This window comes from Aspergillus flavus, chromosome 8 (genome assembly GCF_009017415.1).
Source record: "Aspergillus flavus chromosome 8, complete sequence".
NCBI classification, from domain to species: domain Eukaryota; kingdom Fungi; phylum Ascomycota; class Eurotiomycetes; order Eurotiales; family Aspergillaceae; genus Aspergillus; species Aspergillus flavus.
In genome coordinates, this window is record NC_092403.1 from 1,710,605 (window position 1) to 1,734,106 (window position 23,502).

At 49.1% G+C, this 23,502-nt stretch overlaps 11 protein-coding genes across 11 annotated transcripts; 4 read left to right on the plus strand and 7 right to left on the minus strand.

The window, feature by feature from the left end:
- Positions 1 to 55: 55 nt before the first annotated feature.
- Positions 56 to 1,762, minus strand: F9C07_12810 (putative extracellular lipase; the record flags this gene model as incomplete). Its single annotated transcript, XM_041287489.2, has 1 exon — positions 56 to 1,762. One exon carries the CDS (start codon positions 1,760 to 1,762, stop codon positions 56 to 58), a length of 1,707 nt encoding a protein of 568 aa, XP_041151177.2.
- A 3,356-nt stretch (positions 1,763 to 5,118) lies between these two features.
- Positions 5,119 to 7,157, plus strand: F9C07_12811 (putative glucan 1,4-alpha-glucosidase; the record flags this gene model as incomplete). The annotated part of the gene is made up of 5 exons (XM_071507898.1): positions 5,119 to 5,341; positions 5,391 to 5,674; positions 5,720 to 5,816; positions 5,867 to 6,504; positions 6,561 to 7,157. 5 exons carry the CDS (start codon positions 5,119 to 5,121, stop codon positions 7,155 to 7,157), a joined length of 1,839 nt encoding a protein of 612 aa, XP_071367386.1.
- A 564-nt stretch (positions 7,158 to 7,721) lies between these two features.
- F9C07_12812 (uncharacterized protein) lies at positions 7,722 to 8,603 on the minus strand (the record flags this gene model as incomplete). Its single annotated transcript, XM_041287488.1, has 1 exon — positions 7,722 to 8,603. One exon carries the CDS (start codon positions 8,601 to 8,603, stop codon positions 7,722 to 7,724), a length of 882 nt encoding a protein of 293 aa, XP_041151175.1.
- Positions 8,604 to 9,206: 603 nt separating this feature from the next.
- F9C07_12813 (uncharacterized protein) lies at positions 9,207 to 9,593 on the plus strand (the record flags this gene model as incomplete). Its single annotated transcript, XM_071507899.1, has 3 exons — positions 9,207 to 9,439; positions 9,486 to 9,524; positions 9,575 to 9,593. The coding sequence occupies 3 exons, from the start codon at positions 9,207 to 9,209 to the stop codon at positions 9,591 to 9,593; spliced, it is 291 nt and encodes a 96-aa protein (XP_071367387.1).
- Positions 9,594 to 10,086: 493 nt separating this feature from the next.
- Positions 10,087 to 11,666, minus strand: F9C07_2205980 (monooxygenase; the record flags this gene model as incomplete). The annotated part of the gene is made up of 2 exons (XM_041287487.2): positions 10,087 to 11,590; positions 11,650 to 11,666. 2 exons carry the CDS (start codon positions 11,664 to 11,666, stop codon positions 10,087 to 10,089), a joined length of 1,521 nt encoding a protein of 506 aa, XP_041151174.2.
- A 33-nt stretch (positions 11,667 to 11,699) lies between these two features.
- On the plus strand, positions 11,700 to 13,268 carry F9C07_2264089 (lipase/thioesterase family protein; the record flags this gene model as incomplete). The annotated part of the gene is made up of 4 exons (XM_071510176.1): positions 11,700 to 12,225; positions 12,285 to 12,430; positions 12,485 to 13,074; positions 13,131 to 13,268. The coding sequence occupies exons 1-4, from the start codon at positions 12,026 to 12,028 to the stop codon at positions 13,266 to 13,268; spliced, it is 1,074 nt and encodes a 357-aa protein (XP_071367388.1). The 5' UTR covers positions 11,700 to 12,025.
- Positions 13,269 to 13,624: 356 nt separating this feature from the next.
- F9C07_12816 (hydroxysteroid 17-beta dehydrogenase 11) lies at positions 13,625 to 14,795 on the minus strand (the record flags this gene model as incomplete). The annotated part of the gene is made up of 3 exons (XM_041295289.2): positions 13,625 to 13,901; positions 14,011 to 14,404; positions 14,462 to 14,795. The coding sequence occupies 3 exons, from the start codon at positions 14,793 to 14,795 to the stop codon at positions 13,625 to 13,627; spliced, it is 1,005 nt and encodes a 334-aa protein (XP_041151172.2).
- A 906-nt stretch (positions 14,796 to 15,701) lies between these two features.
- On the plus strand, positions 15,702 to 17,502 carry F9C07_12817 (putative cytochrome P450 monooxygenase; the record flags this gene model as incomplete). The annotated part of the gene is made up of 4 exons (XM_041295297.1): positions 15,702 to 15,896; positions 15,950 to 16,395; positions 16,448 to 16,832; positions 16,888 to 17,502. The coding sequence occupies 4 exons, from the start codon at positions 15,702 to 15,704 to the stop codon at positions 17,500 to 17,502; spliced, it is 1,641 nt and encodes a 546-aa protein (XP_041151171.1).
- A 99-nt stretch (positions 17,503 to 17,601) lies between these two features.
- On the minus strand, positions 17,602 to 19,550 carry F9C07_12818 (CobW domain protein; the record flags this gene model as incomplete). Its single annotated transcript, XM_041295288.1, has 5 exons — positions 17,602 to 18,367; positions 18,424 to 18,870; positions 18,933 to 19,214; positions 19,294 to 19,379; positions 19,443 to 19,550. 5 exons carry the CDS (start codon positions 19,548 to 19,550, stop codon positions 17,602 to 17,604), a joined length of 1,689 nt encoding a protein of 562 aa, XP_041151170.1.
- A 633-nt stretch (positions 19,551 to 20,183) lies between these two features.
- On the minus strand, positions 20,184 to 21,713 carry F9C07_12819 (putative extracellular exo-polygalacturonase; the record flags this gene model as incomplete). The annotated part of the gene is made up of 5 exons (XM_041295287.1): positions 20,184 to 20,567; positions 20,621 to 20,866; positions 20,928 to 21,101; positions 21,153 to 21,320; positions 21,378 to 21,713. The coding sequence occupies 5 exons, from the start codon at positions 21,711 to 21,713 to the stop codon at positions 20,184 to 20,186; spliced, it is 1,308 nt and encodes a 435-aa protein (XP_041151169.1).
- Positions 21,714 to 22,739: 1,026 nt separating this feature from the next.
- On the minus strand, positions 22,740 to 23,360 carry F9C07_12820 (uncharacterized protein; the record flags this gene model as incomplete). The annotated part of the gene is made up of 3 exons (XM_071507900.1): positions 22,740 to 22,939; positions 22,995 to 23,287; positions 23,347 to 23,360. 3 exons carry the CDS (start codon positions 23,358 to 23,360, stop codon positions 22,740 to 22,742), a joined length of 507 nt encoding a protein of 168 aa, XP_071367389.1.
- Positions 23,361 to 23,502: the final 142 nt, after the last annotated feature.

Genomic DNA, 23,502 nt, shown 5'->3' on the forward strand with positions numbered 1-23,502 from the left:
ATATATACATAACTCATCATCATTAGCATAGCGTCAAACTAAGTACGACCATCCACTAGATATGGAACGAGGCCACATTCTTACTGATAAACTCATACGTATCGGACCGGAAATCATCCTTCAGTAATTTTCCCGAATTCGCAAGGAAGTTCATCAGCTGCTTGTCCTCCTTCCACTGCGGCCACTCAATATAGTCGCCTCTTCTTGAATTTGGATCCTGGTCGTACACGAAACTGAAGTAGTAGGTATGTGTCGACCTGGATGCGTAGTTGGGCAGGATACCGTAGAAGACCTGTAGGAGATCACTGCCGTGGAAGGTCCCCAGGACTGGGGTGAGGTAATCATACGAGGAGAGGTATGACCAGTTGGGAACGTCAGGTTTGATGTCATTTGCCATCTGCAGGACAACACGCCGGGTGAGGGTAAATGTCAAGTCGCCCAGGATTGCGGCGAGTCGCTTGAACTGCGGATACCAGTTATTGAGTATGCCTGTTCGGAATGGAGAACCGTCCTCCGTGATCGTTTGATATGTGCCCACGAGCTCTTGGAGCTGGTCCTGTGAGGCGCCGTAGAAGAAGTACTTGGATAGGTAGTCGACGAGGTCGTCCGTGGTGGTGATGTTGGCCTGGAACAGGGCAAATATCGTACCCTCGTCTTCTTGATCGCCGATGATGAAAGGCACCGAGGCGTACTTGCCTGCCTTGCCGAGGACTTCTGGGCTATCGGTGAGAACCTTTCCATCCGGGCGAGGGAGGTACGATAAGGCCACGGAGTGGTAGCTTAATATCCCAGGGACGGAGTTGGCGGCGTTGAGATAGTCCGTGTAATCGAGCGCTCGCAGGCATTGAAGGGTATTTGAAGCATCAGAGCAACCTGCACTGGCCACGACAGCATCATAGACGGCTTGCCCCTTGACTCCATCGACTGGATCGGCGGGAACTGCCGACCCGGAGTTCATGATTGCGCCGTGGAACAGCGGCTTGCCCTTGTAGGTGTGGTCTCCATCATACAGCATCATCTGGTCAAAGACGGAGATGGATCCCGCCGATTCACCCCAGATGGTTACCTTCTCTGGATCACCACCGAAGGCCTCGATGTTATCGGCGATCCACTCCAGGGCGAGGCGCTGGTCCCGGAGACCCAAATTGGCAGAACCGTCTTCGAGGATCTCCTTTCCGGGCAGGAAACCAAACCCACCAACACGATAATTAATGGCCACGAAGACAATTGGCATGTCCAAATCTATTGAACTAGAGACTAAGGGCGCCCCATCGTACATAGCTGATGATCCAAGCTCGAACCCACCGCCGAAAATCCATACCAGCACGGGTAGCTTACTTTCTGGGGTTGTTCCTGCCGGCCGACGAACGTTGAGAGTCAAACAGTCTTCCCCGGCATTGGTGATCTTTTGGAAGAGCGGAATATTGATGAGTTGACCGAGCACTGAGCTCGGAAACTGGGAGGTATCCGTGGTGAAAAAGAATTGTGGACAGGCTTTAGCGGCCCCAGTAGCCTTGAATGTCCCTAGAGGAGATTCTAGAGCCTGGGGTGGCTTTAGGCGCAAAGAGCCCGTTGGCTGCTGCGCAAAAGGAATGCCATTGAAGCTCTCCACATTACCAGAGCTCCCCACTATTGTGGCTGAGGGGGAGGAGATAGTCACCGTGGGGGAGTCCCTCTTGGCCGGAGCTGCCAGTGCGGTGGGAAGAGACAAAAGAAAGAGTAAGGTGGGCTTGAGGATCATGTTGGTGGCCTTGATTAGCATTTATCGAGGCCGGGAAGAACGGTCTTTTTATAGATGTATACCAGTCTAAGATTTTAGTATCATTGAAAAATCACCATCTCTCTCCCAAGGCTCTATCTTCCTTCAGGATTGATAATGAACCCTTGGCATCCCCTCGGCAAACGAATGTACACCATCGTATATAGATCGCAAAATACGACGCTGGAACCCCGCGTAAGTCGCCATTGTTAGCGGTGAGGCAGACGGAGCAGTGCCCATAGTAGCAACTAGTCTGCCCTAGTAAAGAGACCACGAGGCACATGGACAAGGATTCGTCGAGAAGGTGGAAGTTTATTTCTGTCGATTTCAACGAAGCCCAAGTCGATCTCCATGTGAACCGAGGCTGGTGGACGGTGAGCAGTCAGATAGCAGTCATGGTACCAACTGAAGAAGTCAGCAGATCATCCGTAATACTAAATGACTGGCGAGCGATCATTGTGGGTTGCAGATTGTCAACCTCAAAGAACGCGGGGGAGTGGATGATAGTGCGGGGAAACCAATGAATTAGGGCTGGGCGCGATGCGGCATAATACCTCACCGTTAAGACCCTGACTCAGAGGATCCACCATCTCTTCAGGAACTGCCAAGAGATTGGAACTTTCTCTTCGGAGATGAAACTCAATGAGGCAAGCATATCATGAGCTAGGCATATTTATGGCTCTGCCTAGCTTGTAGCGCAAACCCTACGCCCTCCCAATTGTTCTGATTAGTCAATCGGGCATCCTTACATTGACCGAATAGCCGACTGGGCAAGGAGTTATAGATGCTTGTGATAATTGAGAACTATCCGGAGACTCCGGTAAACATACTTTGGAGTCTGATGCCACTCTGCGTTGCGTATGGATGATCTAACAAAAGATCAGTTGACGGCATTGGCATTTTACCAATAACAGACAGTGTGTATATTAGAGGAACATGGGTGAATGGTACCATGTATATTTGTATCCCCTCTCTTTGCCTTCTCTTTTTGTTGGCAGGATATCTTACCTCCCCACTGTTAAACCCCCAAGGTCTCTTGCGCTTGGCATCTGCTCAGCGTAACCAACTCGAAAGTTAGAACAGGTGGGATAGGTCATCCCCACCGCCAATGTAACCCCTCACTCTTAATGAACCTTGGCTCCTCTGGCTACTGGCCGAGTGTGATATCGGACTGCAGAGCCATTCTCAAACAGCCGCCAATATCTGTGGTCTCTGCATTGCCACAGCCATGCTACAACATCCGGATCGGGCCGTGCTTGACATGTGGCCAACATGTAAATATTGGACTTAATATACTTTGCTAACTTAGTCAGCTTGGCGAATATTCGTTGTTGCTATGACCGATTAATGCCTTACCGACTCGGGTTCATACACATAACAGAAGATATGCTCTAGTACCTAAACATGACGGGGCCAGAGTACCGGTTTTCTTAAATGCATGGTTTTAATTGGAAGTATGCACCGCTACCATATCATAGGGACAGATAGTAGCACTACCAGGAATTATAGAGCGATGATGGCCCGATGTCAGATTCATCGGTAAGGTAGTCCTGCAAACCAGAGATGAAATTGCGTGTCTATCAACATCAGGGCCTTTTAGTTTGAGCATCTACCCCAGAAACGGAATATATACAGGGTCGAGTCGATTTCGAAATCTAGCATTAAGGAATGATCAAGACGCATTCAATATTACTGGTAACCTTGGGGCTTTCCCACTAACCGGGCGAAGTTGTAATGCTTTAGTAGAGGTAGTGGATAGAGAAAGTTAGCAACTTCATTGTTCTCGATGCCTATAGGTTCCCAGTATACTAGTAATGAGCCACACCGTAAGGTTGAGCCGTGTAGGCTCTATCAACGGGCCCAACCGTTTATGTGCCAGCTTTCATCCTCAGTGCACACAGCGCCTACGGGGCCATAGTGTATAAGCTACTGTACATGAGATGGTACATCGATTTCTATATGGGTGATCTGGGACGGTAAAAAGAAGATAGTCTCGAGTTGAATACAGAAAAGAAAAGCATATATGAGTCACTTTAGGAATAGAATTACATCTGGAGCCGCTCCGGTTCTCTTAATTAAAACGAGGACTGAATCAAGTATGAGCTATTTATGATTAACCTCTTCCAGGAATGTGAGAGTCTTCCATTTAGTTCCGATTAAACCTAAAGAAATTGCAATTTCCCGTAATCTTTGAGGCGACAGGAAACTCGTCACGCGTGACTCGTGCGCCACCACAGAATAGATTCAACTAGAATTCTGTAGCTGCTCTATTTCTATTACTGTGTATTTTCCTTCCTCTCTTAGGTTGTGGAGGTTGAGATAGAGGTTACTCTTCTAGATACGGGTCCAGGTCCCCGGTAAATAAACGTTTCGAGGGACACAGGTTAGCTAGTAGAATGGGAACATCTCGATAGTATCTCAGCATGCAAGGAAAAGAAGTTGTACAAACCGCGGGGCAATAAGTTGGCACTCTAAGAATGGTGTTTCTCTCTCTTTTGGGGTCGATTTATCGGGCGTCGGAAACACTGTCGAGTGTAAATGCATACATATAACACTAGAATGGTAGAATGTCTAGGTATCCTGACTATTATAGCTTCAGATATTGCCAAGTAAGACCGGAAGGCGTGACTTTATATCGCCTGACGAAGGATAGAAGAGCCTACGCTAAAGCAAAGTTGTTCTCTCAAGTAGCCCTAGGTGGGAATTGCTTTCGATCGCAAATCAATTTGAGAAATGCCACCACCACCAAATGTAGGTCTTCAAAACTGAAAATCGATCTTGATTAAGCCTCGATGGATGTTCAGACTTATATATCGTTGTAGTTTGTGTGGGATGTACAACCAGGTATCTACGTCGTGGATTCTGTAGGGAAAGTAGTAATGTCTTGAGGCGACTGGTAATGTGAGTATGCAAGGAGATTGCGAGACCGGACCACAATTACTATATCATGGTCTACCCATGATCTAGGCCTTCGCCTAACTCACTATAGATGTTCTTCAGACAGGGGACGGCGAATTCACGGGCGAAATCAATTTGTGGCTGCATCCTCATGTCTTGAAACAAGCAGTGTGATTGGAAGTGGTGGCGTCTTGGCTCCAGCCAGCTGCATGACTATGAGAAAATAGTCAACTAGTCTTGGCTTGCAGAATGACTTCCGGAAATTTAACCTGGTGGCTGCTCTCAGTATTGGCTGACGCTCCGCACCTCTAATTGTGCTTCAGGTCAGTCAAAGATGTTTTGAACCACCAACGAGCCGAACCCTTCCGCCGCTACAATACTCGGGTTATTATAAAACGCATCGTGGTTCATCGTCCCAGCTATAGGATTATTTTCACATCCGCAAACGAAGTCGAAGCAAGATGGTGTCTTTCTCCTCTTGTCTCCGGGCCTTAGCCCTCGGATCCTCAGTTCTCGCGGTCCAACCTGTCCTTAGACAGGCGACTGGTCTAGATACCTGGCTGAGCACAGAAGCAAATTTTTCCCGCCAGGCAATCTTGAATAATATCGGCGCAGATGGCCAGTCGGCGCAGGGCGCAAGTCCAGGGGTGGTGATTGCCAGCCCTAGCAAAAGTGACCCAGATTGTACGTGCTCTGGCCTTTTGCAATCCTTCATTTGACTTACTGGCCGTAGATTTCTATACCTGGACCCGTGACTCGGGTCTCGTCATGAAAACCCTGGTCGATCTGTTCAGAGGCGGAGATGCCGATCTTCTCCCTATCATCGAGGAGTTCATTAGCTCCCAGGCTCGGATCCAAGGCATCTCAAACCCTTCTGGTGCTCTTTCCAGTGGGGGTCTGGGCGAGCCTAAGTTCAATGTCGACGAGACAGCATTTACCGGCGCATGGGGTCGGCCGCAGCGTGACGGACCAGCTTTGCGCGCGACCGCTATGATCTCGTTTGGAGAATGGCTAGTTGTAAGTTCCATCCGTCTTTCAGAATGGGCGTAGCTTACCTTATAGGAAAATGGTCATACAAGCATAGCGACGGACCTGGTATGGCCTGTTGTTAGGAATGATCTATCCTATGTGGCTCAGTATTGGAGCCAATCCGGGTTCGGTGAGCTTCTAGAGAAATGGCCCGCAGCTATCAGTAGCTAACTTCCACAGATCTCTGGGAGGAAGTCCAAGGCACATCATTCTTTACTGTTGCAGTTTCTCATCGCGCTTTGGTAGAAGGTAGCACCTTCGCAAAGACTGTCGGTTCCTCGTGCCCCTATTGTGACTCGCAAGCGCCCCAAGTCCGATGTTATTTACAATCCTTCTGGACCGGGAGTTACATCCAGGCCAATTTCGGTGGCGGGCGATCGGGCAAAGACATCAACACTGTCCTGGGTAGTATCCACACGTTCGATCCTCAAGCGACGTGTGATGATGCTACCTTCCAGCCCTGTTCGGCGCGAGCCTTGGCCAACCATAAGGTAGTAACGGACTCGTTCCGATCAATCTATGCCATCAACTCCGGTCGTGCTGAGAATCAAGCTGTTGCTGTTGGTCGCTACCCCGAAGACAGCTATTACAACGGGAATCCTTGGTTCCTGACCACCCTGGCCGCCGCAGAGCAGTTGTATGACGCGTTGTACCAGTGGGATAAAATTGGATCATTGGCCATCACGGACGTTTCTTTGCCATTCTTCAAAGCTCTTTACAGTTCTGCCGCGACAGGGACCTACGCATCGTCCACGACGGTGTATAAGGATATCGTCTCAGCCGTCAAGGCCTATGCAGACGGATACGTGCAGATCGTCGTACGTCAAGTTCCCTCTTCACTCTCGTTAATGGTTAGGGTTGCTAATGACCGCAGCAAACCTACGCTGCATCCACCGGCTCCATGGCCGAGCAATATACCAAGACGGACGGGAGTCAGACCTCCGCCCGGGATCTTACCTGGTCGTACGCTGCACTTCTCACGGCCAACAACCGACGAAACGCGGTCGTTCCTGCACCATGGGGCGAGACCGCTGCCACCAGCATTCCGTCAGCTTGCTCTACGACTTCCGCCTCGGGCACCTACAGCAGCGTGGTTATCACATCCTGGCCGACCATTAGCGGATACCCAGGCGCGCCAGACAGCCCCTGCCAGGTGCCGACGACTGTGTCGGTGACCTTCGCGGTGAAAGCTACTACGGTCTACGGTGAGTCTATCAAGATCGTCGGGTCGATCTCTCAGCTCGGGAGCTGGAATCCTAGCAGCGCGACCGCATTGAACGCGGACAGCTACACTACTGACAACCCCTTGTGGACGGGAACAATAAACTTGCCTGCTGGACAGTCGTTCGAGTATAAGTTTATTCGCGTTCAGAACGGGGCGGTTACGTGGGAGAGTGACCCCAACCGGAAATATACCGTTCCTTCGACTTGCGGGGTGAAAAGTGCTGTGCAGAGCGATGTTTGGCGGTGATCATCATGTCCCGATGAAGAGGAGGAATTGGTACGTGGTATTGGTGATGTGGCGCTGTCATATTCAGTATATATGTTCGATTCTGTGAAATCCGAAGGCAGAGAGACCAAGAGAGGGCCCACCTATTCGTGTGTAATAGACAAGATATTGTTAGTGTCCTATGAAATCCCATGATATAAATTTCGAGAAGCAGGACCTACACAGATGTATCCGATTATCCTTGGATCCTACCAGGGCGACCTTTACTCAATGGACGTTTAAGAAAATCTCATAACTTTTTTTTGTACACTATTGAAAGCCAATGCTATAATGGTCGGTGTTCCAGATCCTATTCACTCCCTCCACCTTGCACAGGCCTTGATTCGAAACCATACCAGCGTAGGCAAGACCATGTAAGGCTCCTCCGTTCTTCTTATATCTCTTCTCAGTCTCTGTGTCTTTCTGTCCAACGGCCAATATTGACATACATATCAAGAGATCCTATGTATCAAGAGGTACTTGTGATCATGGGGCGAATCATACAAGAGCATCTCGGAACCCCATTATCTGATGACGGCAATACACCTAGTAGCTAATCATCTCGAACAAAGTGTGGTCCACAGTCTGCCCATCCGAAGAAGCTGAAGTTGAGGCTGAATGGTGACAGGGCAGAATTTCACCACCGAAGCCCTGCGAGTCATACTGTGAGGCATCATCATCTGGGTATACAGTAGTTTTAGTTGCCGAGTGTTGCTTAGGTCGTGATGCGAAGGAAGGTAAAGACAGCCGCGGGTCTATCGGCTGAGAACTAGCGGAGTCGACAATAGGTTCCCCCGAAATTTTTCTAACCCTCCGCGCAAGATATCGCTTGATTGGCTCATCATCGCACTGTGCGTGCTTCAGTATCTCACTGTGGAGGTCCAGAATCTCATAACGCAGTTGTTCAATTTGCATCCGAAGCTCGTTGTTCCGCCAGGCATGCGCATCGGCAAGGGACTCGATCTCTTCTACTACGAGCTTTTTTCGCTGACGGCACCGTTTGGCAGCTTGGCGGTTACGCTGCAGGATCTTGTCTCGTCTTGCCTTCCAATCTTTGTTTATCCTGCCGTGCTTCGTGAATGTGTTTGAAGCCTCCTTTGCATCTGGCTTTGAGACGGCCGTGTTTTGTGCACTTCCCTTGAGCTCGCCATTGATCGGCTGGGTGGTTTTCTGGATAGGTAAAGTAGCTTCCGTTAGAGACATGGCATTCAGGACAGGCTGTGAGCGTGCAAGGTTTGACTGGCCGGTATTGCACATGGCATAGGGGGTCGCGTCGCCATATTTGGGCCATGCCTCATACGGATCGATGTTTTCCCAGCTCAGCTGTTGCCGCTCATTTGTGGGGTGTTTGAAGCATGATGATAGCTGAGGGAAAGTAGGAGCTAGGTCCCATAGAAACTGTGGCTGTACCACGGTGATTGAAGCCATATTGTTCAGTGTAGAGAACGAACGCCACTAGTGTTATTTGGAGGAGATTGCTCAAGTTCATGAGCATGATATATGCATCACAGAGGCAGTGAAGATGTACATGTGGAAGGGGCGTATATGTGTGATTGGCAGCTGCATCTCATCCATATCAGCCGAAATAAAGCAAATTTATGCCTTTCGTATTAGAAGGCAGAGACATTCAACCCGACCCATGTCGCACCACCTTTACTTATTCTGATGTCATCTTTCGAGCGAATAGGAGATTGCCAGTGGTTGATTTGAACGCAATCATGTTCAGGGAAGCCATGACTCCCTCATTTTAGATTTCATACCCGTGATATTGGCTTCTGAGGTACCTGTTCGATGAGGTTATTCGTGACAAGCTGACAAGAATTGATTCGGCGGGGTGCAGAAGCGCTTACCAGCTATTGATACCTGATTGGCGGCTTTCCCCATCCCAAGAAAATCTGTCATGTATACCATGGGAACCATGGTCCATACAGGAATGCTGCTTATATCGCTGGATCAACGCTGGGATCACCTTGTTGTGGGCCGGAACACAAAATCTAACGCAGTGACCTATTGCCTTTTATAGGGCTGGGCATGGGACTCCCGCAGGAACCTAGCGGGTTGGTTCTTTGGGTCGAAGCCAAACGGTCAACGATTGGATTCGTTGACTCTGCGTCTTTCTTTTCTCTCTCTTTAAAACTGCCGGTCAGAGAAGAGTTCAATAACGACCCTTGGGTGGTGCTTCTTCAACCGTCCAGCGTGCCAGCAAAGTTACATTACCGACAACAGGAGGAAGGCAAGTTCGGTGAGATTCCCCAGTCATCAAGGTAACGTCGCCTGGAAGACTCTGGAAAGTGCCTATTGTTATTGTAGACCAGACCTCGCGGTGCTCCGAGGTGACTTCGTTGTGATGTAAGTGGTTATGGGCGGGTTGCCGTCCCACGGTAAGCGTCTTATGTCAGGTCCCCAAGCCAATTCTAAACTATGATTCCCATGGATTGGGAGCTTGGGCGTCAGATGCAAACGCGGGGCTAGAGGCCCTAGCTCCCCTTCCAGTTCCGTTGCAAGCTTTAGGATAGACCTTAGGCACCATTCTCAGGGTCAACGTTAGATCCATGCCCTGTCTCAGGCAGGTGAGGCATTTCTTCCTCAACAGCCGTGGCGCCCTAGGATCCACGAGTGTAACCGTTTCATCCAGAGGATAAACCAAAAGTTATCTCAGTCGGCCGTCATATGCCAGGAGGTCAGGGAGCTTTGACCTTTGCTCTTGATATGTAGAAGCTCTGTTGTAGGGAGAGGTTACGATTGACATACAAGGTTTCACTTGAAACAGAACTTGTTTGTGTTCATTTCTAGATCTTTGAGGACAAATATTCACGTAGAAGAAAGGAAATGACATTTCGGCATCCGTAAGACATGACTATGAACGTGAAGAATCACAACATCTAACTCGAATAGATATCTATATATACATTTACTGCAATTTCTTCTCACCCAAAAACTCCATGTCCTCATCGATTCGGCCTTTCTTTGCAAACTTGATGTCATCGAGATAATTATCTCTTGGCAGCCATGGTCCTCTGTCGGCTGCCTTGGGTAGGTCCCGCTCTGCCTTGGTCACGTAGGTAGAATTGAGGTTCAACAACCGGCGCGGTTGCATCTCTTTGGCCGTGGCGGGGCTTAACCGTGGCACGGCTGCCTTGACGCCTCGTTTCTCCAACTCTTGGAGAAATCGGCAAAGAAATTGCGCGGTTGCGTCGGCGCCCAAAGTCCAGGAGGCGTTGGTATAGCCGATGACAAAGGCGGCATTGGGAACGTCTTGCAACATGATTCCGTGCCAGATATACTTCTCGGAAACATATTGAGGAATTCCGTCAACAGTGACCGAGGCTCCGCCCGCGATCTGCAGTTTCAATCCGGTGGCTGTAATGATTATATCCGCGTCCAGCTTCTCTCCAGAGTTGAGGACGACCCCGGATGCCGTGACCTCGCGGATTGTGTCGGTCTTCACCTCTGCGCGACCGGTATGCAAACTCTTAAAGAAGTCACCATCAGGGCATATGCAAAGACGTTGATCCCATGGGTTGTATCGTGGGTGGAAGTGCGGGTCGTGTGGAACGTGGGAGGGCAACTGGCGGGAGACGGACAGGCGGAGGATGAACCGGGCAAGGGTCGGGAAGGTTTGACAGAACAGGAAGAAAAAGCGCGAGCTAAGCAGCCAGTTCAGACGCTGTATTTTGCGATCGAGAGCCGCTGGGAGAATATAGCTCAACCACGAACGGTGCCGGTTCGGGAGGGAAAGAATATAGGTAGGACTCCGCTGGAGCATGGTAACATGCTTGGCCTTCTGGGCCAGGTTGGGAAGCAGAGTTACAGCGGTGGCACCACTACCAATGATAACAACTTTCTTGTCGCTATAGTCCAGGTCCTCGGGCCAGAACTGTGGGTGGATGATCTGCCCCTGAAATTGATCCAGCCCAGGGATCTCGGCTTGCAGAGGCGTGTGGTAGTCGTAATAGCCGGTGCCAAATACGATAAACCGGGCCGAGAATGACTTGGACTGTCCCTCATGTTCAACACTTAGTGACCAGGTGTTCTCTGCCGAAGACCAGTCGGCACCTAAAAGGCGATGTTCGAAGCGGATGTGCTTCTTGATGCCGTGGGTCTCAGCGGCGTTGTCTATGTATTTGACGATGGAGGGTCCATCGGCGATGGGGTTCCCATGGTCCCATGGGTGCCATGAAAATCCGAAAGTAAAGAGATCCGAGTCCGAACGAATTCCAGGATATTTGAAGAGATCCCAGGTGCCACCCAGGTTGTTACGGGCTTCGAGGATCGTATAGCGAAGCTTAGGGCTCTGAGACTGCAAGCGGTAGGCGGTGTTGATGCCGGAGATGCCGGCACCAATGATAATAACATCATAGGATTGCTCCATAGCGACAAGGTGCTTTAAGGTGGCAGGGATATCCATACGAGCTCTGTGGTCCGATTTATATGCTCTGGATATGCGGTAGGAGACATCTGCCAAATGGCTCACATGCCTCGGTTGTCCATTTCCGAAACGAGAAATCGTCGCGAGCTCCAGAAATGAGGAGAGGCGATGGCGGAGATTATATTTTCAAAGCTTTCGGCAGTGACAGTGACTTTAGGGGGATCGTCCGAACCGACAGTCTGGGGAAAAGGCCGAGGATCTGATTTCTAGCCTAATTTCTGCTGTGCCGAAGATCGTCTGTGGGGTCTATCCTTACCCAATCCAGTAATCGTTGCGATCCCTCACATGAAGACATGAAGTGAAACTCTACTACCCCTTCCGATGAAGTATTCTCGCAATAAATATAGAGAGGGCTTGTGCTACAAGGTACATGGATCATACGACGGTATGACAGGCTCCCACCAGCAGCAATCCAGTCACCATGCTCAACACTGCAATCCCCCTTTCCCTCGCGGAGAAACTTGACTTTATTCCCGCCCTGGTGTCACTTTGTGCCACTGTCGTGTGGGCAATGTTCACGGGATTATGGCGTTCATCATCCTATCCCAAGAGCTGGCTCCTACATGTCGGATATGCCGCGTTCCGGAAAGCAACCAGTCGACTCTCCGTTGCACAAATGCAGTATGTAGCTTCCCTTTTATAAATATGTCTATCGGGCGTGACGATCACTGACCGCACAGATATGTGATGCCGCCGACTAATAAGATTTATGATCAGTATGTGCGCAAGTCCAGAAAAGTAGCAGACACTGTAGACTTGGGCCATGGTGCATTGGGCCACTGGATTGGAGACCGCAATGCTGATAATGTCCTGATTTGGTATCACGGTATGTTGTACTACGGGACAAGCATCATACTTTCCCTGTTATGCATGCTAACAGCCACAGGCGGTGGATTTGCCCTCCCAGCGAACTTGGGCTATTTCAGTTTCTTCACTCGCCTAATCGCGGACAGTGGCCGTGCCAATAAATCCTTGGCGGTTTTCAGTCTCACATACACACTGGCCCCCCATGCAACATATCCCACACAGATTCGCCAGGCCGTGGAAGCGTTGCGGTATGTGGTTGAGCAGACCAAATTTTCACCAGGCCACATTCTCTTGGGTGGTGATTCGGCAGGAGGGAACCTGGTCGGCGGCGTCTTGTCCCACTTGGCTCATCCCCACCCTGCTATTGCCCCGGTGAACCTCTCCGAGCACCTCCGCGGCGCGGTCATGATCGCTCCGTGGACATCAATGGAGACGGACTTTTCGGGACAAGAGATCGATTCTCGAGGGGATTTGATCACGCCTGCAGTAGCAGGACCATGGGCCAGCGCCTACCTGGGTACCGCCAAGCGTGATTACTACACCGACTTATCTACTGCGCCAGCAGACTGGTACTCCACGTTTCCGGTGCAGAAGATTTTAGTTTGTGCCGGAGGAAGCGAGATTCTTTTCCCAATCATCCAGGATTTCGTGAAGAAACTAAAGGTAAGCTTTTTTTTAGCCTGCGATAACAGCGGGACGTCTTTATCTAACCTGAGCAGGAGGGCTTCCCGGGTGTGGAGTTGTGTGTTGGCCAGCGGGAGGGCCATGTCGCCCCGATCTACAATTTGTATATCGGGGACCAGACTGAGACGGAGCAGGGGAAGAGAGTCAAGAGCTGGTTGAGAGAGACTCTGTAGATACGACTTGAATGTTTATGATTTCTGTTATATACGCTGTCAACTTCATGAACGAACATCCTTATGAATCAGCCTACGGAGTAATATAGTTGGTTTCTAATTGTATAACACGCGCACTTTTATAGTACAAGATATCTTAGCTATGAAATTTCATTTGACTGGCTAAAATGCCACCCGTGGCTTAGACATATATATGATCCCGAGGGATACTCGGTCTACAGTTATAGTTTTGGGAGTACTACACTGAAAGCTACTGCAAATTCCAATGCTTTATACAGATGGTGGTATTGGTATGTCTAAGTTACTCGAATATACATAGCATGAACACATTAAATTAATTCAACACCCGGGTTCATTTACAGGCCCTTAGCCTCCTGTACATCCCGCAAAACCCTCAGATCTTTTGACCCCTTTCCGCGAGCAGCCTCCTGCAACCAGGAAGGGAATGCTCTGATCAGGCTAATCACACTAAAGTGGCTTGGTATAATAACCTGTCCGCTGCTCTGGGTGAGGATCTGTTTTACAACAGCAGCAGATATCATTTCCGTCGTGAGGATGGGCCCTCTGAACTGGTGACCCACGTCGGTCAAGATCTTAATCATTGGGGTCTTGACCCAGTGAGGGTGGATGACACTGCAACTATTAGCACCTCTCCCGGCACCCCGAATGTATTCAGAATACATAAACAAAAAGAGGAAGAAAAGCAAAGAAAGAAAAAGAGAAAATACAGAAGAGAACATACCTAGTCCGAACTTTGGGAGCCTTATACCAGAGCCGTAATTCCTGGCCCAATCCCTCGTGGAATGCCAACGCACTCGCCTTGGTGCAACAGTAATCGACTATTTCACCTAGCGCCACAAAACTAGCCATGCTAGCAATTGTAATGACATGTCCATGGTTTTGCTTGATCATGCTGGGCAGGAATTCGCGCACCATCAGGAAATGCGACACTGTGTTGACCTCGAAGGTTTGTCGAATCTTGGCCTCCGGTTCATCGAGGATGCAACCGTCATGTCCGACGCCCGCATTGTTGACTAGCACGGTGGGATCGCCGTGCGTTGCTCGGATCTTCTCCGCTACATTGCGAATGTTCTCTGACGAGGTGATATCCGCTTTGTAGAAAGCGACGTTGGATGCTACAGCTTGTTAGCTTGAATACTCTCGATTGCCCCTTCGAGCAGTCAGGGACATACGCAGTTGGAAGGATGGCTCTTGGATATCTAGTATCACTACTCGAACCCCAGCCTTTGCGAGATCTTCCATTATTTGCTTGCCAATGCCACTGCATCCGCCGGTGACCAAGACCAGCTCGCGCTCATTTTGCCAGGGTTTGGCGCGTTGCCAGTTATTCGCTGCCCAATAGCCCAGCGAGCGGTTGGCCTTACTTATAATGCCTAGAGCCAGAAACGCTGTCAAAGCTTTCGGTACCAAAGGGTGAAGCAGTACATCTTGTGCCTGAGGGGGGAGGTGCTCGAGGGCCGTCTGGCCCCAGTGGCGAAGAAGTTGGAGAGATTGATCGAGAGACATGGTTACAGAACTAGTAAATCGGAATATTGACAAGAACAGCGCTTGGAAGTACTCGGGATCATTATAACTTATATGTACATGTTTATATATACGTACTATACTGAATATAAGCATAACAACAGCCAAGGACCAATGACCGAGGTACTCACAAGGGCCTTCGGTGCGACGATTTTTGCCCCATCCGGCAAGGGTTGCGAACGCCGATCTGTACCAAGTGGAGAAACACAAAATCACCGAAGAATAAATCCCTGACTCCTGAGTCGCGAGCAAAACGGCACCGAACCATGTTCGCGAAGATTACCTTACCTGACATTATCCTGCACATCATTGTTGGGGTTGGGGTTCACAACTTCACATGGATGGTGAGCAGCGGCCTTTCGAGCTCCCCGCGTAGCGCATCATCTTATGTCTTATGCATCCTGCATGACCCTGGAACCATGAGTGGAGCAGCTCTTTTTCTAGAATCAAGCCGATCGTCTATGTCCTTATAGCGTAGAGGTGCAGTTGACAATCGAGCTAGTCATCGTTATGGTAAAACCCCAAAATATCACAGGGTCATGACGCACGTAGCGGAGTCGCAAAATTAGGGCTATGGGTCCTGCATTCATAACTTTCAGACATGACTTGAAGCCTCAACATGAATGTGTCGCTTTGTCTTATCCACTAGGCATCCACTTCGGCCCATGGCTTGTAGTCAATAGTAGAAGCTAGATATTAGGCACTGGCGTTATCATGTGCCCCTCCAACCGAGGTCAATATGTCGATCCGCGGGGCCTTTCAATTTAGAAGCGTTAGCTTTACATCATTAAGTGGACACCATAATATAATTCTCTCCCCTTACCCCAGATTGTTGGGCTCCTGAGCCTGCTGTGTTTTCACTGTCGGCTAAGGGATTTGCACTCCATCATGGACTTGATGCTCGCCCTCATTACTCTTTCTCTCGTCGAAGGTTTCCTGCTGCAGCGCACAGTCTTCGTGGATCTCACCTTCCGTACTGTTACGCTGAGCTCCGTGGGAGTCAATCTTGTGCTTTTAACCATCTGGAACACCTTGATCTATCCTTATTTTGTCACTCCATTGCGCCATCTTCCAACAATCTCGGTAGCTCACACCGCTTATCACCATGTCTGGAGACAAGTAGCTAACGGAGATAGGGCAATCTCAACAATGCCCGTATTGTTTTCGATGATCCCCGTGGCCGTCTGCCGTTGGAGTGGATGAAGACTGTTCCCAATGAAGGCCTAATCCACTTTCGCGATATCGTCAATCGTAGCTACCTATTGGCTACCAATCACCAGGCCTTGCTCGACATTATGAGCACCAACACCTACGATTTTGAAAAGCCCTGGCGGGCGCGCGACTTCCTCGCCCGTATTATAGGGTTCGGACTAATTCTGTCAGAGGGCAGTGCGCACAAAAAGCAGCGCCGCGCTTTGACCCCATCCTTCAATGTGAAGAACATCAGAGCACTATATTCATTGATGTGGGAGAAGACTGGGCTCTTGATGGATGAGCTGGAGAAACAGATAAAACAGAATCCGATGGATGGTACTAATGCGCAGAGCGGGGAGGGAAAGATTGAGATGAGTGTCTGGGCAAGGTATCCTTACGCTCAGCTATCGTGATGAGTATACCTCACTGACACATACTAGTCGGCTTACACTGGATATCATCGGGCCAGCCGCCATGGGTCGCGACTTTCGCTCCCTGCACAACCCTGAGAATAAAGTGGCTGACAGTTTCCTGGCTATCTTAGAACCGACCAAGGAGAAAATGGCCTTCTTGGCCGTCAATTTTGCTTTGCCACAATGGTTTGCACGTCGCATCCCCTGGCGCTTGAACAAAGTAATCAATGATGAGACCGGGTTTCTGCGCGATCTGTGTAGAGACATCGTTCATGAGAAGCGGGCTTCCATCACAGCTACAAAGGCGACGGCCAAGGAGCTTGAGGCCGACATTCTTGGTACCATGATGTTGGGCGGCGACTTCACAGACGACGAGTTGATCGACCAAATGCTAACCTTCTTAGCTGCTGGGGTATGTCTGCCCCTATCTTGAGCACAATGCCACGTGAAACTAACATGGTTTGCAGCACGAAACCACCGCGAGTGCCTTCACCTGGGCCTGCTATCTTCTCACCCTTTATCCTGATGTCCAGGAGCGCCTTCGTACCGAGATCCGTGAGCGCATCCCATCCGGCAACCATCCTATCACCTGGAGCGACCTCGAGACTCTTCCGCTCCTCAACGGGGTGTGTCAGGAAGTCCTTCGTCTGTATCCTACTGTCCCCATGACTATACGTGAAGCTGTTCGGGACAGCGTGGTAGCTGGGAAACACATTCCCAAGGGGACCCGGATCCTTCTGTGCCCATACGCCATTAACCGCAGCCCAGAGTTCTGGGGCAATGACGGGGAAGAGTTTAGGCCCGAGCGGTGGATCGACACTGACAAGAATGGTCAGCTTGTTACTAATAATACCGGCGGAGCGTCGACAAATTTCGCACAGATTACTTTTCTCCACGGACAGCGCTCATGTATCGGAAAGGATTTCGCCCGGGCTGAATTGCGTTGTGCAGTCGCTGGTGTCGTTGGCCGTTTCCGGTTCGAGATGCAGAACCCTAAGCAGAAAATTCATATCGCAGGTGCTGTGACGACTAAGCCGGTGGAGGGGATGCATCTGAGGATGAGTAGGGTGGATGACTGGTGATAATGCCTTTCTTGCAATGTGTTAATGATATGTAACGATATACGGTTTGTTTTCAGGGCTATATAGGGCAGTTGAGCTGCATCTTAATGTTATTTATATCTAAGCTTTTATTCCCATTCTGTGGGAGTGGTTATGATTATGAGAATGTCCATGGCCTAAGTGCTCACTGATCCGATGCTTTCCTTTTTCTTGCTCAGGCTCATCCTCTTCCTCCAAGGAAGGCCATTCCTCCCATCCATCTTCCCAAGTCTGCATCATCTTTTCCTGCCTCTCTTCTTTAGATAATCTGTTCTTCTTCATAATGCCCTCCCATACTTTCATCTCCCGATCGTTCAACAAGCATTCGTTTAGCAAGTCCGTAATAGCACCCGTTTCAATCCCTTCCCCAATGAAGACGATTTCTTGTCGTCGATCTCCCCATGGCCCTTGAAAGTCATCCTCAATGGACTTTCTTACATCTGCATCTTCCGGCCATGCCTCGTCTGGTACCTCCGCGAACCAAGGTCCACCACACCCAATGGTGAGCATGCCACCGGCTTGGCTCCATTCGCCAAATTGGTAAGGGCGAGTGGCAAGCCAGAAGAAGCCCTTAGAGCGTAAAATGGGACGGAGGACAGGATGAGAGCGTCTGTTTGAAAGAATTTCCTGAGGATCTAGCTGGGAAAAGTCCTCCATTTCGACATCGTCGTCCTCCTCGTTCTCTTCCTCGTCCTCAGCTTCATTTCCGTTATCTTCTTCCTCATCTTCATCATCGCCTTGTGTTTCGACATTTTGGAGGACAATGAATTTGTCATGTATCAAACTGAAAAGTCGCCGCGGGTGGAATGGGCGTCGAGCTTTGTACACGAAATTGTTGATGCCGTACCTGCTTAGTTGTTAGGCTTGATGAATTGGAAGGAAAAGGGTTAACGAGCGTCATACTCAATGGTTTCAGGAACAGGAGCCAGCCTTTCCCCATTGCCAGTTTCCCTCTTGGTCATTTCGTGCAAACTCCTCAACCACCCGGCACCTGATGCCGCTTTGAGAAAGTTGAATCTTCCCGTGTCCAATATCTCATTGACATTGACCTTTGAATAACTTGTTTCGAGTACCTTGGCGTCTGGGTTAAGGAGCTTTAAAATCGACCTGATCCTCTCGCGAGTTTTCTCGTCAACAGTCTCGACCTTGTTGATGATAATTACGTCCGCGAATTCGATCTGATCCACCATCAGATCAGAAATGGTTCTTTCGTCTTCAGGAATAACCTCTCCGCCATAGCGATCAGAGAGAAACTCCGCTGTGTCGAAATTGGAAAGAAGGTTAAAGGCGTCGATGACGGTAACGGTTGTGTCAAGTTTGGCTAGTTTATGCAGGCCTCCTAATTCGACACTGTCGATAGGTTAGTCCACTCATCGATGACTTTAGACACAGAGGATGTGGGATATAGATACATCTGGTTGAGGATTTTCTTCCCCTCTTCGTCAGCAACGTCTGCCTCAAGCATCGCAGCGCTGAACTCCGCCGTGAAGGTCTCTGCGACCTGCATTGGCTCGCTAATCCCTGTGCTCTCAATCACGACATACTGCACGTCGTCCTGCTTCGTAAGTCGGGCTAGTTCTTCCAACAAGTCCCCGCGTAATGTGCAGCAGATACATCCATTTTGTAGTTGAATGAGGTTTTCCTTTGTCTGGGACACGTGGTGGTTTTTGATGAGGGTTGCGTCTATGTTTAGACTGTACGATGGGTCAGAATGGGCTAATGTGTCCTTCTTGGTGAAGGGGTATTCATTGTGATACTGTGGCAAGCACGTACCTGCTCATGTCATTAACAACGACAGCAATCTTAAATCCATGGTCTGACTGTAGAATATGTTCCAGGAGCGTTGTCTTTCCACTACCCTGTTTACACCATCATTAGCCTCCTCCTGGGACTCGTAAAGGGGTTATAGATGCTTGTCGTACCAGAAACCCCGAGAGAAGTGTGACTGGAAGTTGTCGACAGCCTTTGGCTCCATTGATGTTGTTGGGCACAGGAAAGGCGAGAGTTTCTGGGCCCGAGTTGATCGTCATACTGGCAGGTTATTAAGTAGTCTCGTGGCATAGGGCTAAAGTCACAAAGGAGCTAAGATTTAAAAGAAGAAGAAGAAAAAGAAGAAGGCTCTCAATCACCAGATCCTATGTACAAATATTTATATACTGGTATAGATACTCACCCCCAAGGTTCACAGCTATACATAGAGATATAATTTATCATCGTGCTTGTGATTGGTCTATGAGACAAGGTCTCCATTCCGACTCCAAAGGTACTCCATCCGTGCCCTAAAAAAGACGTCTTGCAAGGTACCTGTATTCGCGACTAGCACAAGGTCCTCACCCTTAACCGACCAATTGCAAGGATTAATAAATGACTGATGACAAAAACGCGTTACTATCATTGTCATTGGCTCCGGCAGTTTTCTATACATGGTATGTATCGCGTGAACATTGGAAGAGTTTTTATCGCTACGTACCTTGTGGGAACGACCACTCACCAAGTAGGCCCAACGGCAACTGAGTCGTGTCAAAGCCGACATGAAAATGGGGAAGAGAAAGTGGAAAGACATAGTTCGGTAAGGGGAGAAATCAGAAAGCCAAGGGGAAATGGAAAGATATTTGATATTACTTGGTCTGAAATTCATATCTTTCGCATGACTAGTCTGCACTTCAGTCGGCTGAAGCCTGACATTCTACCCCAATGTCTCCTTGAACCCCTTCACAGACAATCTCTGGTGGACTCCCAGCAGGACTAGTCAGATTAATGTTCTTCAATTGAATATCCGAGCACACCGCATTTGGCGAACACACAAGATCGGCCACCACCTTTCCATTCTTGCCGGACGATGTTCCAGAGATATTCTCGAAGAGAATGTTGGTCACATTCACCTGGGAGGGGTACTGGGCACATTCCGCTGCCTCAATATCAAAATAGCATTGATCCAGGACCACCGGGGCGTCAGTATTCTCAATACGGATGTTTTTGTACGTGATGTTGTTGATTCGCCCATAGCCCACGTCCTGGCCAGCCCACGCTTTAAGACGCGCACCGTTCTGCCGTTATTAGCAATGACATCGCACCGGGTATCATCTTCAAGCAGACTTACCTGCCCATTCAACAAGGTTACATTCTCAATGTAGGCGTGCTCGATGATGTCCATTACCCCTGGATACTGCCCAATACTGCCCATGCTAACCCCATGGGTGTTGTTGCACAACAAGTTCTGCACGAAGATGTTGGTGGTGTTTGGCTTGGGCGAGAAGCAATCATCTCCGACGTCAACCCGCGTATTTGTGACCGTCAACCCGTCAACATTAAGTGAGTCAAAGCCGTCGCTATTTTTAGGTAAGGCCTAGTTTGCCGATTAGTAAACAGGAGGGTTGGGTCCAGACGAGACAGAGAGAGAGGCCCACTGATTTATTTGTAGAAAATGCATGGATGTAAACGTCATCAAATGAGACGTCCTTTGACTGGATGAAAAAATTGGTCCAGCAAGGTGAGTTCAACTGCGTGATGCCTTCAACAGAAATCCGGGTTGCGTTTTCAGTCAGGAAGAGGATTGGACGATAGTACTCATTGTCGGGATCCTAACACCATTAGCAAGGTCCCTTAATACCTATGATATTCAGGGATTTTACCAAAATTTCCTGCCCTGCAAACTCGTTGTACCATCTCTGGCCGTTTCCGTTCAACAAGCCAGTTCCAAAGATCTTGATATCTTTCCCGCCCCAGCGCCAAAACGTAATAGATTTCTGGAAATCATAATAGAAATTGTTCTCTTGCCAGTAGGAGACGTCATCCGTAAACTGTTACATCAGCGGGCTTGTTACAAAACATGGTTTCAGGCACCAAAGAATATATACCTTCAATTCTCCATCTAGTTGCACCTCAATGTCGTCTAAGAATGTCAGGTCAAGCTTTCTACCAATCACATACTTCTCCCCTTTCTTGAGAAGAAGTCGTCCCCCGTGGTTAGCATGCTTGATACCCCAAAGGAAGTCCCTCGATACATCATCCGTATCATTCCGGGAAGGTCGAATAGTTATTGTGCGACGGTCATGGTACTTGTCATGATGGCCACCAACACGCAGTAAGGCCCTTGTGTCGCTCTCTGGGATGATCTGTGCTCCAGGGATAAGCCGGTCAACCGCGATGCTGCTGACTGCGCTCGCAAAGAGAGTTGCAAGGAAGAACTTCATGCTGCTGGTAGTTGATATGATCCGTACAGCTCGACGGTTGTGCACCTTTGACGTCCGACGACAGGCCCCTTTTATACGACTCAATATGTCAATCGCTTCTATCACCCAAACCTCCAAGCAAATCAAATCCCAAGGAACCCAACGAGCAGTTTCTCCGCCTGTAAGATAGCTCCGTTTCTGACTTCCTCTGTTTCCAAGATATCAGGATCCACCTCCGGAATTACCGTGCCATCAAATGCTTCCCCACATCGCGGGGGATATGATCACAATGCGATGTCGAAATATCTGGGGTCTGGGGTATAGTTTGTTATGGAGCTCTAGGCTAGCCAGAATTTCGCCGGGTGGGAGGAATTTTATACTTCCACCAATCGGATATTCTTCATATCGCACTTGTTGCAAAATGAAGTCCCAACGTGATAATCACCTAGACATTATACAACTGTGGGAAATTGAGCGTTGTCCCCCAATACCGCTAATTTGTTGATTTGCGGCATGCTACAATTTTTCCTGGAGGGGATGGCTTTATTAATTCGGTTACTACCAAGTAAAACGTCGTTAGTGAATGGAGACTAAACAACCAAGAGCAAGGAGAAAGCATCAAACCAACTAAATATCACACCAGTACGAATATAAATATGAATGACTATATCAAAATAAAATCGAAGGTGCCCAGCTATCTATCTCAGACGCCTTAGCGGGACGATTCAGGTACCATTCATTCTAAATCCTAACTAGGCAAATAATTACTCCAGCCGACAAATATCGGAAGTTGCTATTGGAGTCATACCAGTGGCCCATAATCCACAGAAGATCATTTCCTTCAACAAACAACAGCCCCACAATCCGAAAGGATCTAATTTCATGGACTCAATGGAAACTTTGGAAAGTTCAAAACGCTCGTATCGACCTCCAGTTACCCGCAACTGATCAACACATCTGCATTGTGATTCCTTGTAATCTTGGTCCTTGGTGGCATTAAGGGAAAGATCCAAGTTGAAGAGGAAGATTTCTGAAACTTGAGTACGATCACAGTTTCTTCGAGGCAAACCAAAAAGCGGTGAAGCAGCAAATATTGCCTGACCACCAAAAGACCGAACGAACAAAGCTCAGTTTGAGAGACTCAATGTACTTGTAGCAGAACCCGAACGCCAGCCGTGATACCGCATACCATAGTCCAATGCGGTTAATAATATCATTGGACACACCCGCGTGAAGAGCGACAAGGACTAGGCAGATCAGTATGCATCGCGGTCAAATCACCATGTTGGGCAAGGACCATACTTGCAGCTACAAATAATGGGTAATGCTCCGCTGAATTGGCCATGATGGCTTCCTGCCGCTTGAGTCGATTCAAGGTTTGCCGTGTGATCTTGCCTGATTGTACGGCTGCCTCTCCAAATTTGGCAAGGTCTTCGCGAGGGGCCTGGTTGTGATCGATACCGAGCTTCAACTTCTCCCGCCGCGTGCTAAATACGCCAAATGATATGAGCCAGTTGGCCAGCAGATAAGCCACGGCATGGTTGGAGGCCTGTCCCCCGGGAGGAGCCTGAAGACCAAGAGTAGTCAAGATGGCCCTGTTAGTGTTAACTTTGCAGCGACCGACATATATTAATGCAGATCATTCCACACTCACGACATGCTGAGCATATATAAATTGTCGTCTATCAGAGTTTGGGTTCGGAGGGGTACCTAGTATGATCTAGGGGAGGTAGGAAGAATGGCCCTTACAACAATAACAACAACAATGCCAAAAGATCGGCGGGCCAGTGCCATCGATGACTCATCAGGC